Source organism: Schistocerca nitens, chromosome 4, assembly GCF_023898315.1.
Source record: "Schistocerca nitens isolate TAMUIC-IGC-003100 chromosome 4, iqSchNite1.1, whole genome shotgun sequence".
NCBI lineage: Eukaryota > Metazoa > Arthropoda > Insecta > Orthoptera > Acrididae > Schistocerca > Schistocerca nitens.
In genome coordinates this window covers 659,742,631-659,761,158 of record NC_064617.1, presented here as the reverse complement: position 1 = coordinate 659,761,158, position 18,528 = coordinate 659,742,631, and the positions used below count along the sequence as shown (strand labels likewise).

Below are 18,528 nucleotides of genomic sequence, written 5' to 3'. Positions count from 1 at the left end.
CACGGCTGTGAAGGCGGTCCACTGGCAACAAAGGGAGCGGCAGCGCGGCAGGAGGGGCGTGGCGGAGGCGAGCAGCGCCGCGTCGTCCGTCACTGTACGCACGGAGCGCGCTCCAGTCCGGCGATCCGGTTCGGCGAGCTTTTACCGCGGGGCCCCAAACTGGAAGGACTACATTTCTACGCCTCTGCTCGAGCCGGATGCTGCTGTGTGCGTACGTGTGTGTGCGTGAGCGTGACAGCCCGTGCCCCGCTTCTTTCACAGATCAACAAGTGCTGCCGCCCCCTGGCCTTGACCCGTAGCGGCCGGTATGCGTCTCCGTTGTAGCGGGCAACCTGTTGCTACAACAACAGGAAGAGAGAAGCCTCCCCGATCACGTGGCTCGAGCCGACCGACACGGCTGTAACTACCGCACGGCTAACTGGGCTGGTGGTCAGACAGCGCAAAGTAGCCGGCAGAGGGACAGGATGTCCGGCTCGTCCCGCCGATGTCGATACGGCGGCGGCGCATCCGGCGCGGGAGCACAGCAGGACAAATTGGGGTCTCTGCTAGTCCAGTACCGGCTTCTCCGTTCTCTTTTTGCGTCCCCGCCCAGTCGGTCTCGCCGCTACCTAAGCCCGGCTGTTTCCCGGGCAGGTGCCGACCACCGCCCGTGTCCTCATGTGGGGTAACGGGTGGGCCGGTCAGAGAGGGAGGGGAGTAATAGGACGACCTGACTGGTCCCTGGAACGCGACTGAGTCGGCCGCAGGGCGCCATCTGGCTGCTGGAGGTTCCAGTACGGCGTCACCCGGGCCGTCTAAGGGCGTGAACAGAGACAGAGAGAGAGAGACTTTAAAAGCAGAGCGTTGGGTCGGCAGCTGGTCACACCGTTTTCCATCGCTAAGAGTGTCGTATGCTCATCTCGAACGCGCAGCGTCAGTGAAAGTGAATCGGCCAGTTTTTCTTTTTTTTTCCGCACCTTTCTTTGCCTCAGGTGTAGAGCGGACTATAACCACAATGAAATCGGCGTTATTGATTTTAATGGCGTTGCTGATGCAACGGGCAGAGTGTAAGGCTGTCGCGGCCGAAACCTCTACTGACGATACCACCTCGACTTTGGACAGCTGCTTGAAGAAAGACTCGATACAGTGTATGCAGCTAGTGGCGTACCGCAACATTAGAGCTTTCTTCGACCGGGACAGTATCCCACTGGTGACTGGGCTGTCACTGGTGCGCGAGGCTGAAGTAGGGTCTGCTGTGTCGTCGACGTCAGCAGCACGAGAGTTGGGTCGCCAGGTGGAAGAAGCGCAAGACGTGGCGTCGCGCGAGCAGGCCCTAGAGCAGTTCGCTCTGGGCGAGGCGGCAGCCTTTGTCCGAGAGCGCAGCCTACGAGTCGACCTGCCGCAGCTGGCGAGAGCCACCGCCAGGGCCATCGCGGACCGCCTGCCCACGGATGTGCGCACCAAGATCTCCGAGCTCATCACTGAAGGTGAGTCCAGTTTTCACTCTCCCATTGGTCTTCGCACTCATTAAATACAAATTAACCTCCAGTAACACAACAATGTGCCGAATACTCCACCGTTGAGGCCCAAGCTAACTATCAATTGAGGAGGTGATACGCAAAGGTGAACATGCACCCAATATTAAAAAAAAATATTGCGGAATGGAACGGTACATTTACGATAAGCAGAATCTAAATATATCATTCAGTACAAGTGAAATCGAACGTGTGCAGTCGCGGAAACCTGTGAAAATACACGGTTCAGAGTAAACACGAACGTGTCCACATATACATTCAGTCCAAAGAAGAACTAGTTCATTACGGCCTATAGGAGACGTTGAGTCCAGTCACGTGATTTCCATTCCAGTCACGGTCAGACGTTCCCACGCAGAGCAGCTGTTGGCATCAGTTCGTAATAATATTCCATAGCACTAATATTAATAGTTGTTATTACGAGGGCACTACCTACTCACCACATTTTCAAAAAGTGAAGAGACCTCTACGAAAAAGGACGACAAATGGAACAAAAGAGGAATCTGACGAGGTCTACCAGTCAGTGGGTTAAGTAATAAACCTCGATGTAGATTGGAGAGTGACAGACGTGAAATCCCTACCTAAAGGCCTACGAAAATTAGACCACATAAAGGAAATAAATTAATTTTCTTATACAAGTACGAAACTACGGGAAACATTGATGCTGATATGAAGGCATCTGCGCTCTAGAGGCCCCAGCAAGATGTACAACAGTGAAAGTCTCTTTAAAAATGCGGATGGACCATTACAAAACTCCTTTCTTAACCATGACCGGAAGTATTTCTCAGCCATTCAATCGCAGATGTCAGGAAGAAAGATGGTTATACTCTACTGCAAACTATTTTCTGTGAAGCGTGACAAATTCAAGAGAAATTGGTGTACACACACCTTTGACGATATACCTACCTTGTTCAACACAGAGGTAGAAGTTGCTTGTGACTTTAGAGAGGATGCTTCTGTTTTATATGTTTAAATGTAACAATTACCTCAAAGGACCTTCCTATTAACATGTAATGTTATCGTTATATCATTCTATTCTGTTATACTGATTTGAAATATTTTAAATAATTGTGAGTCAACAATGAAATCAGAACATTCGGTAGAGCACTGAATATCAATGTCACAGTAGCCTGATTATAATTATTCCCGTGATGTAACACACTAAATTGTTATAATTATGTAGTATGATATAGTATTGCATGCATTCTACTAACATAAGTTAGTTTAAGTAGTGTGTAAGCCTAGGAACCGATGACCTCAGCAATTTGGTCCCTTAGGAATTCACTCACATTTGAACATTTTGATTGTAAAAAACTGCATATAGGGAACATGTTCGTCTTTGCATGTCACATCCTTAATTATGCATACTATTTAAAACAGAATCACAGTACTACTTTTTCCATAAAATTACCGGTTTTTGCTCAACTAAAGAGTCCTCGAAAATTTTCCTTATAATCAGCATCGTTTCATATAATGGCCTATTATGCATGAAATAATTGGCCGGAGCAGTATCATCTCTACAGATACTGCAAGAATATAATGGAAACTTGTAACAGTAGGAAGTTGAAACCTTTAACGCTAGCGTATAATATTTACTACATCTACTGTATTTTAACCGAAATTTTTTGTGACGTTCCGATTCCTGAAATCGCTGCAAAACTTACGTGTAATCTCATCATTACTTAAATACCGATCTGTTCGTTTCTCGACAGTATTATGTCCTAGAGTTACAATGTCAGAAGTAACGAAAACTCAAGTTCCTAGCTGTAGCATGCGGTTGTTGACTAAGGTAATGTCAAGATGAGTCTAGACGTGACGAACAAACTTGAAGGAGATGAAATACGTAGCCTCTAGCAGCATACGGTGGCCAGTAGGTGAATTAACAATAATATAAGAATGCTGATTGTGGTCTGCTTTGATGTGATAGAAGTGTTTTTAGTAGTAGTCTACTGCTGATAGTAGTGCTGACGTTAAAAGACTGATGATGTGGAAAAAGAAAACAGTCGAAATAGTAGATACGCAATACATGCTAACAGCAGAAGGTAGAACTCAGCGTAATTTTAAGGTACTAAATCAACCACATTAAAGTGTTAAATGTGATAAAATGGAAATTATATGCAACTTGAGGATGGAAATAGGTTATAGATACTGTAATGTACTTGTAGCAATACAATAAACATTTCTGTTTAATCCGATAATTGGCATCAGAATAATATTCGGTTTGTTGCTAGGTATAGTACATAAATTGCTTTTCTTTATCAGCAATTGACCATGGTAGTTTATCAATATGTGTCATATACACTAATGTGTTAATGAATAGTTGGCATTGATTCCCTAAACACCAAATTTTAAATATTCCGATGTCATAACAGGATGACTTGAATTATTAAATTGGTTCAAATCAGCTACAGCTCTTAAGGCTAAATTGTAAAAATATATCTTCTCTGTCTGTTTTAACGAATGTTAAATACTGAAAACAACTATATAGAACGACATGTGCTTCGTGTTGTTGTGTGCTTTTGTAGCTTTGAAGTTTTCAACGTGCATTTTCCACATGACGTAGTTATACGCATTGTGTCAAATGTTTCTTGAATATACCTGTCGTCTTTATATCGATGCACATTTAAACTGCTTGGTGTATGTCTTGCCCGGATCTGTGTAATCACTTTAAATTCGTGGGAAATAGTCTATACAGAAAAAAAACTTAATAGCCAGTGAGCTAAACCTTACGTTATAATGTAGCCCTGATACTCACCTGAAAAAATGTAGAGCTTACGAAACGATACGACATCTACATCAGGACCCTAGTTTAATAAATTCAATTATAATCACTGCTGATGAGCGCCATGACAGCTGATTGCGTAGATTTTCTCTTTCCTCAGCTATGATTGCCTGCAACGAACCTTAAGGACGCAACGGATAAAATGCATTTTTGGCTGCAAATTGTTATGCATCCTAAACTTCACTCAAATCGAAAGAACAATTCCTAAAAGATGAGTATCTTTCTTGTGCCATTATCTCTATTCCAGGAGTTGGAGAACTTTTGCGTAAGTTGCACTGTACGAGAGCTTACTGAAGCTGTAAGATAGCTCACCTGAGAACAGCCGTGGCCGCTGAAAGCGTGCTTTCAAATTAATACGTGCTCATAGCTTTAAACAACAATAATGTTCTCACTGTGATTTTGGAGAGGTGACCTTGGCACAGAAAATGGAAATGCTCTAAATCCCAGGTATTATCGGAGCTATTGATTGGAATCGGAATAATGATTATAGACAATAGCAAGCAAACACTTCTGCCAACGGCATTGTCAAGTCCGGAGGAGATGATTGGGTAACTGCTGTGAAAATCATAAGAATAACCAACCATCAGCGGCTTGGGGTAGCAGGGCTGAATGGATTTCGCTGTTCTAAAGATACATAACGTGTAGCAACAGGAATGTGGCCTGTAATTCTGATCTCTCCTTTGTCAAAAGATTCAGGATTAGTCCCCCACTCGGATCTCCTGGAGGAGAGCGGCAAGGTGCTGGTGACAATGAGAAAAAAAAGTGGCAGTGCCAGTGAAACGGGAACGTTCTGTTAGTCGGGGCGCTGAATGACAGAAATCTGAATAAGACTGAGCATCTGTAAAATTGGTAAATGGAAATGCAAAGCCTCAGTCTGGACACAGTAGGACTGAAGTGGGGAGAAGATAAGCATTTATGGTGGCATAAATACGAGATAAAGTCTAAAGCAGCAGAAACGTGTCGATGAACGGACGTCGTCGAAAAACAGGATAGTGGCCGAACACAGAGGTAAGTAACTAAATGTTTCCCAACAGATGATCCAAAATGAGTGCATGTTATCACCACTCTCATATACGTTGGGTGATTATTGTGACTCTAAAATCAGAGAGAGAGAGAGAGAGAGAGAGAGAGATTCGATCCAAACGGAAACGGATACATACCGACAATCGTTTATCTTATGCAGGATGAAGGAATGAAATAGAGAGTTAGCAGAGAGCAGATGTAGACTTAGATAAAAATAATAGTACTACTGAAGGCCTTTTGTGTCTGATAAGTGTATGAAGTACATTTTTACTTCCTTATACTTGTGATTAACCAGCACCATATCATAAAACATATTTGATTATTACTAGACTTACGAGGAATGCCTTTATATACAAAATCTGACACGTTCGTTGGAAACTACAATATATATATATTTATTATACTTCCGCAAAAAGGCTGTTATTCACCAACACCGCCGACTTACATTTCTTTATACCGAGCGAGAGGGCGCTGTGATTCTGGACTTACATTCTTGAGGATGACGGTTCAAATCCGCGTCCGGCCACCCAGATTTAGGTGTTCCGCGATTTCCCTGAATTTCTGCACGCGAATGCCGATTTCCTTCCCCATGCTTTCCCAGTTCGAGCTTGTACACCATCTTCAGCAACCTATCAACCTCTTTCCTTCTTTACATTCCTTCATGGGGGGTTTCGTGATCGAATTGCATTAGTTACACTCGTAGCACGTCAGTTTCAGTGTTATGTGTATTTAATCAATATCTCTTTGGTGACGTCTATGCTAAAAATACATGACATTGCATGTGTTGGTTATTTCTGTTAGAAATGAATTTCATATGTGGCGATGGTTTTTGAGAGCCGAATCCGGTTATGAAGAAGTATAAAATTCCGACCTGAATGGATAGTAAATCGATTGTAAAACTGCCAGTTAGATACTGGGAATTACTAGGAAAGACTTCTCGAGGGTCCAGTCTAGTGACAGTAATCTGTAAACGTACTCCTTCCGTTTAAACAACTGCATAGCTAATGGAGAACTCTGTGGGAACTACGGCCAACAAGATCCGACCCTACAATCGATATCGAAAATAACTACAATTGCCATCAGCCTCGTAACTAGAAATTACATTTTATAGAAAGTATGCTGCACTTCGTGGTGTTCCTACGCTACCGCTCTTCAGTGTTCTGTCTTGGAACTGGTTTACTTTGCTGCGGAACATTGTGCTCACGCCACTCGACCAGTGGGCCAGTGTGATCTGTGAAATGAGGAGGCATTCGGCTAAGGAGACACAAGCAAACACGCGATTACATTAGTTGATTAATCAAATGCTTTTTACATCTATTGTTGACAGAAAACTTCTAATTTTGGATGTACAGTTTGTAAGCTCCTGTTTCGTAATTCGCGCTTATTGCCAATAATTCATCACTTCTCTCCAGAGCTACTGAGGCACTTAGTCGCAAATTACAGAACCTTTGTCTGCTGGCAATGTACTTAGGTTATTTCACGGGAATAAAACCGGATCAAATAAATTCTTTCCTGTAATCGAGCTGGAGCCGAATATATTGCGCTTGCTACGACTTTTACGTTCCTAGAGCCTCCGGGTTGGGTCTTCAAAGGAAACGTTTTGACTCGCTCTTCCGCCCCTGCATGGTTTGAGGTCACTGACCCACCTCATCATCCGACAAATGCGATATGTGAAAAGAGAAGGCATTTACTTGGCAGGCTGAAGTAAACAGCGTTCCTATATTAGTTGATGAATCCACTTATCAACGACATATAATTTTTTTTGAGTTTATGAACTCCTCTGTTGATGAATTTCTTTTTATTCCCTGATTCCACGAGTTTTAAGGCTTTGGGGGCACATCTTCCCGTACCTAAAAGACATCAAATTTCACGTAGCTGACTTTTACGTTGGACAGAACCAAACGGTTATGGATGTGAGGGATGGAGAGTGGGGGTGGAGGTGGGGGGGAGTATATGAAACCTAAACGCATACCTTCGAATGGGAGAAACCTTTGTGTAACTTTAGACCACTCAGTTTGGTCTTTCCAAGCTGCTTTGAAAAAATGAACGTTCTGACTTCGAAGAAATTCCTCAATTACTAGCAGTAAAGAGATTTTATTGACCAGCTTAATTGCTTTATTTTTTTTTATGTATGTGCATGGGGCGTTCCACAAATAATACAACTTTTCTTCCTCGGTCTATTTAGAGTGAAAAATATGTGGAATTTGTTGTTGGATATCGTGGGTTATTCCCGCTTCAGCCATAGTAGTTTCATGAAATTTTGTTCGATAGCGGCTCTATCCGTAGCCTTCAAAAAGGCGTCTGTAACGCAGGTGCGTTGCAAGCAAAGAGACGTCCTTTAGTTTCTTTTGGAGGAAACCCAGAGCACTGCAGATAGTCATAGGCGTTTGCAGATGGCTACAGAGACTTGACAGTTAACAAAAGCACGATGAATCGTTGGGCGAGGCGTCTGTCATCATCGCAACGAGGTCGCGCAAACCTGCCCAAGACTCGCGTGCCTTACACAGCTAGGACTCCTGGAGCGTTGGAACGTACGGACGTTGTTATTCGAGGTGACCGTCACAAAAATCCTAACTGGCTTCTCCTTCTCCATGACAACGCAAGGCCTCACACAGGTCTGTGTAATCGAGCGGAGCTCGTAAGACCTCACTGGACTATTCTGGACTGTTCTTCCTCCTCCACCCACAGTCCGGATGTCGCTCATTCCGACTTCTATCTGTTTGGCCGATTGAAGAATGCGCTCCGCAGGAAGCAGTACGTAGATGATGTGGAGGTTATTGATGCAGCAAGACGTTGTCTCCGATGTCGACCATTAGAGTAGTACGATGTAGACGCACAAGTCAGTAAGGTGGCGTAAGGACATGGCATTGAACGGTGGTCATGGTGAAAAAAAGTGTTTTGTAGCCGAAGGAGTGGAGAATAAAGTGGTGTTCGGGAATACTGAATAAAACCAAGCTGATTTCAGAAAAAAATGTGTTACAATCACTTATTGAAAGCCCCTCGAATGAAAAATTTTTGGGGCCGTGATGGTCTGACGGGTAGTGCAGTAGGCTTCGGTTTTGGAAGTACGAAGTTCACTCCCGGTTAGGGGCGGGGAGTTTTCCTCGTTCCAGTCCCTCCAGGACGGCTCCAGATCCACTCAGCCTAGTATCTGGGCATCTCTTCCGGAGGTGAAGGGCGGATGGGGCGATGGGCCCGCTACCCTCCCGGCTCCCAGTGCCGCAGTGAACAATGTTTACGTCCAGTTAGATCAACAGTCACGGGCTTCCACCACAGACGTTTAGGGGAACATTAATTTTTGTTGATAAATTTGCCAGGTTACTCTTGTAACGCATACGAACAGATCTGAGCATAGTTCAAGGGAAACAAAATGGAAGCACTCTAGATTACTGTCTGTCTAGAGTCCAGACGCGTAAAGGACCGGGTTTGTTGCAGGGCGAGGGAAGAAGAAGGCGCTGAAGGTGCTGCTGCCGATCCTGCTGGTGGCGGGCGTGAAGGCGGCGGGCGCGGTGGCGCTGTCCGTGCTGGGCCTGGCGCTGCTGGCCAAGAAGGCGCTGCTGGTGTCGACGCTGGCGCTGCTGGTCGCGGGCGCGCTCGTCGTGCTCAAGCTGGTGTCGCAGAGCCGCCACCCGCAGCACGAGGTGCACGAGGCGCGGCCGGTGCCCGTCGCCGCCGTCGTCGGCGGGCCTTACAGCTACGGCGCCGTGGGCGGCGGCTACCCGGTGGGCGGCGGCGTCGCCTACGAAAGCACCGGCTACAGCCACGGCGAGTTCAGCGCGCACCCGGCGCCCGTCGCGGCGCACTCGCTCGCCTACAGCGCCCACAAACCTGTGCGGAGGTAGGCAGGTAAGAGGCACTCCGATGCCTACACACTGCTCTGTTACATTTGTTCTTTCTTCAAGTGGAGGTTTTCTTCTAGCGGCGTTGGACAGAAATATCTGAATCGTAGCCGAACATAAGGTTGTGTCGACATCCAAATACACTCACACCGAAACGGAAAATGCTATGATGAAGGACTAGTTTGACACTTACTGAACTTTGTGGAGATGTTCGTCACATAAAGGGTATACCACCAGGAACTGATGACCATCACCAACTGTACGGAGAGTAGCCGGCCAGTGTGGCCGAGCGGTTCTAGGCGCTTCAGTCTGGAACCGCGCGAGCGCTACCGTCGCAGGTTCGAATCCTGCCTCGGGCATGGATGTGTGTGATGTCCTTAGGTCAGTTAGGTTTAAGTAGTTCTAAGTTCTTGGGGACTGATGACCTCAGCTGTTAAGTCCCATAGTGCTCAGAGCCATTGGAACCATTGTTTTGTACGGAGAATGACCTCCAATGAAACGAATACACTCCAGTTTTCCATGTGACATGGAAGTAAACAGCCTTATAACATGAAACTTCCTGGCAGATTAAAACTATGTGCCGGACCGAGACTCGAACTCGGGACCTTTGCCTTTCGCGGGAAAGTGCGCTACCAACTGAGCTACCCAAGCACGGCTCACGCCACGTCCCCACAGCTTTACTTCTGCCTGTACCTCGTCTCCTAATTTCGAAACTTTTACAGAAGCTCTCCTGCGAACCTTGCACAACTAGCACTCCCGAAAGAAAGTATATTGCGGAGACATGGCTCAGCCACAGTCTGGGGGATGTTTCCAAAATGAGATTTTCACTCTGCAGCGGAGTGTGCGCTGATATGAAACTTCCTGGCATATTAAAACTGTGTGCCGGACCGAGACTCGAACTCGGGACCTTTGCCTTTCGCGGACAAGCTGCGGAGTGAAAATCTCATTCCAGCCTTATAACATCATTTTGAAGAATCTCTTGCCATGCTTGAAAGAACATTATCCATGTAGATCGATAACTTGAAGCTGGACTGAAAGTACGTATCTCGTCATCGCATCCTAGATATGGTCTGTGGACATAAAATCAGGGGACCGGTTAACCAAGTCAGTGATGTGTACATTCCTCAAGAATGCATTGAGTGCAATTTCCATGCAGATCTATGACTTTAGGCTGGTATGAAAGACGGTGAATCAGGGGACGGAGTAGGCAAGTCGAAAATGCGTACATTCCTCGAGAATGAAATGAGTCCAGTGTCCAAGCCGATAGATGGTCCTCCATATGATACACTACCGCTCATTAATTTCTATACATCCAATATATCACATCTAATACTCTGTAGAAAAGGATAATACCGTGGGTACGGTTGAGGAAGCAAAGGAATAGTAAAACTGTTTTACACATGTCATGATTTTTGTTTGTGGTCATCAAGATGCAATAGTATCCAAGAAACAATGTTGTGTACATAAACGTTATGTACTTATCTGATATGTTTGTTTACCTATTTTCCGACAGTCGCCGCATTTGGTGCGCGTGTGTTGTTCCCTGTAGTGATGTAATGACCGCAGTGAACGGCAAGCATTGCTACGATACATAACATGTGATTCCTGTACGTCAGTTCTTTCGTGACATTGAAGTGGGCGCGTCGGTGGGAATGCTCCATGAGTGGAGATGTATATGGAAAGACGTGCTGTAATTGTAGCACTTAGCCAAGCAGTTTTATCCGTTCGCCAAATTGCGAAACGGTGTAGGGTGTCTATAGGGGAAGTGCAATACACCCTTCACCGCTAGCAGACAATAGGTAGCAATAAGGACATACCACGACCAGGACGACCTCGTAAATCAACTAAAAGTGATGATAAATATATCAGAATTACCAGTAAGAGAAATAGATTCAAAACAGCGCCCCAAATTCGTGGAAAATTGGAAATTTGTGGTAAGTTTCCATGGGAACAAACTGCTGAGGTCATAGGTCCCTAGGCTCACACACTACTTAATGTAACTTAAACTAACTTACGCTAAGAACAACACACACACCCATGCCCGAGGGAGGACTCGAACCTCCGACAGAGGGGAGCCGCGCTAACCGTGGCAAGGCGCCCAAGACCGCACGACTACCCAGCGTGGCCCCAAATTCCTGCAGAATTGGTATAAATGAACTCGCCTACAATATCTGTTGCAACAGTAAAAAGGACACGACTGAAGCCGGATTGACAGGATGTGTCACACCAAGGAAACCCCTTCTATGGCCCATAAATAAACAGAAGAGATCTGAATGGGCTAGAAAACATCGTACTTTTACATCGGAAGAGTGGGCGAAGGTGTTATTCACCGATGAATCGAATTTCGAGATTTTTGGAACCAGAATGAGAATATTTGTTCGCCGATTTGTAGGGGAAAGGGTAGCCCAGCAGTTTTTTCTGCCTACGGTTAAATACAGTGGAGGTTCTATTATGGTTTGGGAATGTTTTGCCGGAGATAGTGTTGGCGACATTGTGAAAACAGTAGGATATATATATCAGAAGCAGTACCACCCCATACTTCAGTATCATGCAATTCGAGGTGGATTGCGTTTTATAGGCGAAGGGTTCACCTTACAACAGTATAATGACCCAAAACATCGGTCGGCATTTTGTACGAACTGCGTTGCATCAAAGAGAAAACAGAGAGTACTAAATGATATGGTATGGCCGTCCCAAAGCCCCGATTGTAATCCCACTAAAATGGCTGGGATGAAGTGGACAGACGTATCAGGGAAGTTAATATATCCAGCAATGAACATCTCTGAAATATTGTTGAGGATGTGTGGAATCATATAGATTCACGATACCTACAAAAACTGATTGACCACATGCTTCGAGTTTTTGAGGCAGTCATTAAATCCAAAGGAGAATACTTTTATGAAAGTAAAATATAATTGTTGTGACTGTATTATAAATGTGGAAGTTAATATAATTATATTTTGTGACAAATAACGTTTGATTTGTGTTGTAAATCTGAAATACCGGGGTGCATTGAAATTAATGAGCGATAGTGTATGTAGACGGTAAATCAGGAGACTGGGTAGGCAAGTCAAGGATCTGTACATTCCTCACGGAAGCAGTGCATGAAATGTCCAAGCATATTGATGGCTGGAGGTTGCTGTGAAAGTACACACCTATCCATAGCATCCTATAATATAGTCTCTGGACAGAAAATCAGGAGCCTGGGTAGGCAATTCAAGTATCCATCCTTCCCCAAGAATGGAGAGGGTTCAGCATCCATGCAAACTGATCTCTGGAGGCTGGTATGAAAGTATACTTCTTCCCATCGCGTCCTAGGTATGGCATGTGGACATCAAATGAGGGGACTGGGTAGCTGAGTCGAGGATCCATACATTGAGGTTTGAATTACACTGTGGGGTCTTGCATTGACTTCCTTGTCATGAAGGGTCTGACAACAGATTTTAGCATTCTAGAAACATAATCTCAACATAGGATTACACCGTCAACCGGTTTCACATAAATGGTAGGTACGCTGACCAACTAGGGGTGCCTTCATGCGAATGAAATTTTTACAAAATCATAAAATAACATTGCTAAAAAGCAGTGGCCAGAATTTAGAGCAGGTATGCTCTAGTCAAAAGCGAAATTAAACGTTCTAGCCTTTGCCACCTGTTCCCAGCTGGGAACAACATCAGACATAATGGTGAGCATTCATCCACCCTTTCCACAATTACAAAATTAGTTCTGTAGTCAGATCTAAGATTCCCCTTTATTGATTCCAATGCCTGGAAAACTTTGGATGAAAAAGAAAAAAAGAAACAGAGGCGAGACCCGTTGCGGAACACCACAGAATGCCATTCATTGTTCCGGTTGACTCTGGCTATACAACAGGCAACTCTGTTGTCTGTGGTATAGTGTCAACAGAAAACGGAGTAATTCAACTCGAGATCTCTACTCAGCTTCCAGTAATCTGTTTCCCTCAGCTAGAGGTGACAATCAGCCTTGACATCTGCTCGGATTCCAGCGTTTGCAATCCAGATATTTGTCACAACCAGAGGAACAATTCTGCGTATTCTCCTGTTGTTATCCTACTAGAAAGACTCGTGCCTATTCTTCTTGCTACTCCGTTGTCCCGAGTCCATCTTGTCATCTCTAAGCTTGCAGTCAGTGAACTACGGCAAATTGTCTGTATAATCTGTCTGTGTGATGTTTCCTCATCCCTGGAAGTCTGAAGTATAGCAGTAAGCTGAACGTTCTCGTCCTCTGAGCATGCTGCGTTGCACCCTTCAGGTGGAAAGTTCCTGTAACGTTGGGCACACATCTTGTACTCAGAATACTGAAAGCTCACATGTTTGTGATATTTTAATCAACATATCCCACAGCACCGTATATACTGCATTACTAGCCAAGCCAACGAAGGCTGGGGAGGGGGGAATTCGTGTAGGGGGAAAAAGTACATGTAGTCCCAAATTTTTGTGAAGCGGTGAGGGGAAGTGTCGTGCACAATATAATAAAAATTCTGACGAGTGGGGCATGCGGTTGAGAGTTGGGTGGGGGACGGCCGCTAGAGGTCAGTTTTTCATGTTTTTCCCGAATATCTCGAATATTGCGACTTCTAGTATAAATGTTCCCCAGCACAAAATTAAACTGCACTGAATTTTCTACAAAGAGGGCCCTATTCGTTTTTCTTTAGGACTAAGAGTTTCAGCGCTCGAAGTCGTGGGAAGTGGCAGATTCTTACCCGTTTTGTGTTCATGGTATAAAATTGACGTTTATTGTTAAACCTAGGGGAGCGGGGGAGGTTGAATGGAGAGTACACGTTTGAGGTTGGAAGACTGTAGTCATGCACATCTCTCATTTGTTCATCTGGGAACAGAAGAGCGAGCGGGCGATACCCCTCTGTATCTACCTCACTACGACACCAAAAGCCACTGCTGGGTGTTTTTCAGAGTTGTAGTTATCTTTCCGCAGTACACCTCATTAATTACTGAGATGAAATACGCAAACACTCTCGCGGAGGGGGAGGAGGGGTAGGAGCGTTTATTTGCAACGAAGTGTGTTAGCTGAATAAAGATATGTTGCTAAGTCGAGTTATAGTACTAACGAAAGAAAAGCATATTGGACAGATACGTAATTTCGGGGTACTCGTCTACACTGCTAGAGGGGATGCTGTACGGCATCTGTAGCGTCCCTCAGGGAAAGGCAACTTCCCCGCTACGGGCGTTGCTCGCTTTTGAGTTTACAGACAGAGTATACCTCCCCAGCATTACCATTCCAGTTCTCTCATATTAATATAGTGGGGTTGCTTTCTGTTTATTAAGTTACTACTTATTTCCAGTTCTTAAGTGAGCTTTTATCTAAAATACCTTCCTACAGACAATGGCTGTGAACTGATCAATTTGTAACTATGATTTTGTCAGTGATCTGTGTCTTATTGGAGGGAAAGGGACTGAATTGATAAATGCGGCTTCTTGCTGCTCGGAGGGGGGTCAGAGCAAGTAACCGCATTGGAGTCACTTGATGGTTAATTAATGAATGACCAGAAAGCTACCGCACTCTCTCGCCGTTAGTTATGTAATTGGTAGACTGTATAAATCTATGCAATTCAGGGAAAGCTTGCAGGTGTAGAGTGGGGTGCCGTGGATGGAACAATTTACCATATCTCCACAGTATTTGTTGCTAAGTGGGTGTCAATATGTTTGACGGAATAGGACTGATCACGTTCCAATCTACAACACTAATTTGGTGTAATGCATTGCTTGAATTATACTAAAAGAACTGGAATTCCATAACATCTAGGTGGACTGCTTCTGTTATAGAGGGCGTTAAACGAAGCCTCTGGGCGTCTTCAGATGTTGGGACATCTGAGGCTCGGATGATGCGTTAGATACCCTCATATTGCGAAAAGTATTTCAGCATCTGATAGTGGAAGCAAATAGTTCAATATAGTCAAATAGCTTTTGGCAGCATCTTATACTTGGAACAGGCTCTTCAGTGTGGTCGACAGTTGACAGCTCCAGCTATAAAGCTTCTTCAAATAATAGCTCACTTATAAACTGCGACTAGACTCTAAGGAGGGAGAAAACACACCACGAATGAGTCATCCAATCTGGTCCTACATTTATTTTCATGCAGGTGTCGACGGAAAATACGAAATTGTTAACTTTGGTGGCCGATGGCTGAACGTGACGCTGCAGCGCAATGTCACCCTGCAGTTGGCAAGGATAGCAGACAGAGGACACGCCGATACCAGGGCATAGAATCTTAGCGAATTTCATTCCATATGCTCAGTTCGACGGTAACTCTGCCTGGCAGACAGGGGCATGAACAATATACACACATTTCAGCATTTGAGAGAGGACGTGTAGTTGGGCTCAAAGAAGCCGGTTGGAGTAATCGCCGAATCGCTCTACATTTGGATAAGAGCGATGCTACGACTCGACGATATTGGCGGGGGTGGGTGAGACATGCGCGAACACAACATCAAAAAGGAACCGGTCTACCTAGAGGAACGAAAGAACGTGATGACCGTGCAGTCGTCGGAGAGGCGCTCAGAGCACCCTTATTCATCACCATCACCGATCCGACTTGCAATAGATGGAAAATCACCGTTCGGTTTCTGCTAACAATATGACAGTTCCATAAGCCGCATTTTTGGAGGTTGTAAAGTCGGGGACCAACTTTTTTAGATTTGCGCAGAAAGTTGACATTTCACTGACCTTCAAATACGAGGCAAAAAATTTCCTATTTGGGCAATTGATCCCATTGCAGCTGCATTAATCAGATTCATACTGCAGTAAGAATCACACAGCCTCATATTACGGACATTCAGTTTGTTATGGTATTTCTTTTTCAAACCACTGCTTATAGTAACGCCACCAGTACTGCCTTTCTTATTGCACTCCAGCTCAGGATAGCACCAATCATAAAGAAATAAAACGATAGTACCGATTCAACGATCCTTATTTTCCCAGCATACCACAGTAATTTCTACTCCTGGCAACAACGTCGTCTTTGTTATAAATCAGAATCACATAACGTTTCACATGATGTTCTATTGTTAAGACAAAACTAAATTGCGCTAATATTGTCACATGGTGTTCTATGATTTTGTAATGCTATGTCAGAGCTAATTTTTCAGATAGATGTTAGAGGATGCAAACACAGTGAGTTATGAGATTCACAAGCTATTAGTTGACAAAAAAGAAAGCAGATTTAGATCTTCTCAGAAAGATGTTTACTTTAGTAGTGTTTCGAGTCTATAAACACTGTTGCACTCTTGATCTGTTTCAGACGCACGTCAACGTAGCAGCAGAAGATGGCCCTCTAGCTGAAGGAGAGTCGAAACCACCGCAACCAGTCAACAAACGTGTTATTTATTTATTTCGTGAATTATCTGCGATGACAGCCAGAACATAGCAGGTCTTGACTGTGTATATAAATCCACACTGTACAAATGCATGTTTATCGTAATCCATTTAGCAATAATTTTCGACTTGACGAAGACGTTTGACCAAACTGACTGTAATCATGTCAATATCACTGAGGTATTATGAATGCAACATTTGTCGGCCGAATCTTACACACACGTCTTAATAGACAAATGCGAGAAACGCCTCATTTACCCAACAAAAGTTATACCTTTTCATAACTTCGTGTTCACCCAGATAGTGCCGCACTGTGATAGCACACGTTGACACTCTAATGACAGTGCCGCACTGGGATAGCACACGGTGGTACTCTGATCTCATTAAAGGACCCTATTTACTCAGTTCAGTGTCGAGAATACCAATACAAGGATTCCCCTGGTATGATGATCAGTTGGAAGTTCACGTCAAGACGGTTGCTTGAAATTAGCTCAAATGATGTCTGTCAACATTATTTAGTGTGCTACTGATGAGAGCTGACATACAAGTGTGCTTCTAATAGTTTCGAATTGGGAAAAGTAGATTGCATAAAATTTCATTACCCGATATGTATCTGTTTCTAGTCCTGCATTATCGACACATGGCTGTTGTGAGATACAATCAAGAGGTATTTTCGATGTAGTTGATGTTTGTGTATTACTGTGAGACAAGGACTGAACAAGACGAACGTCCGACATACAATTAACTTAGTCACTGTCATTAGTGCTGCAGCTTATGTTTATACACTTTTAATTAGCACAACAAAGTTGTGAACGTTTTTATTATGTATGTAGCGAAAATCTAGAGATACACTTACTATTAACTGATATACTTAATTCCGTGTCCGTATTATGTGTGCATATGTGACTCTGTTAAAAAGAAATGAACGTTTTATTTAGTGCGCCACTTAACATTTAGGATGTAATGCAGTTATTGTAAATGTAAATTAAATGATACTGTTAAAGCTATGTCTCACGTTTGTTTATGTTTTACTGTGCTAGATAATTTTAAAATACTTTTAGTTTAGTGGAGCAGAATAATAATTCCGATGGCAACATAATAACGTAACCCACTGGAAATATACATTAGATACTTTGAGCAGCTGGTTTGGATAAAACTTTCCCCTCAACCCCTTCAAGTTGCTTAACGCTTGTGCTCAGAGCATAAATAATTTAGGCGCAACGAGTATTTAAAGAAACAGATTTTATGTCAGTTCTAACTTAGAAACGTGTGGCAGTTGACAGATTTTTTTCTAAGCATCGCATGAAAGCTGCATTCCATGTTGAATGAACAAAGGTAAGCAGATAGCTCATTTCTTTTATCTCTTGGGAATCGGTTCTATAAAAATACAAGCTAAAGCGATCAGTCAGATGACATATTAGGCAGACTTAAGACTTTCCATCAACACATCAACTGATGAATGGGATCTGTGGTTCTTGCATCTTTGAAGCAATCTTTATTGCTGGCGAAGGTTTTCTGCATCATACGACTCTATTACTGTTACTGTTTGGTTAAAAATATTACGTTAAAACTGTTACATGGAAGATTAATAAGTTTTTAGCCCCGCTATGTGTCCTATACTACAAGGGTCTACAAGCAAGCAAACGTATCTGTAATTTCTCTCCACTTCAACTCGTTTGATCTAGGTTACGGACACTGCATGGCGGCTTAATTATATAGAATGCAAATAATTCTAATTTTAGTAGCTGACTGTCCGATTACTTAGTCTCGTAATCGGTTGGCCCTGACTGGTATTAGTACGCAATCTGACTGCATAGAATAACAACAAAGAATGAAACAAAACTTCCGTTAACACAATTAATTATTTAAGTCCCCAGCAACTATAAAAGCTACGAAACAACAAAGCACAAATGTAACTGTTCTGTGTGTAGAAGTGTGATTCAACGTACACATCTGGCACGGTTCTTCCTCAATAAGACAAGGTAATTTAAGCACCATTTACACTGAAGTAATTAAAAAATACA

General features: G+C 43.8%; 1 protein-coding gene across 1 annotated transcript; it reads left to right on the top strand.

Moving 5' to 3' along the window:
• The first annotated feature begins 242 nt into the window (after positions 1–242).
• On the top strand, positions 243–17,395 carry LOC126251744 (uncharacterized). Its single transcript, XM_049952353.1, has 3 exons — positions 243–1,466; positions 8,752–9,162; positions 16,431–17,395. Exons 1-2 carry the CDS (start codon positions 995–997, stop codon positions 9,156–9,158), a joined length of 879 nt encoding a protein of 292 aa, XP_049808310.1. The 5' UTR covers positions 243–994; the 3' UTR covers positions 9,159–9,162; positions 16,431–17,395.
• Positions 17,396–18,528: the final 1,133 nt, after the last annotated feature.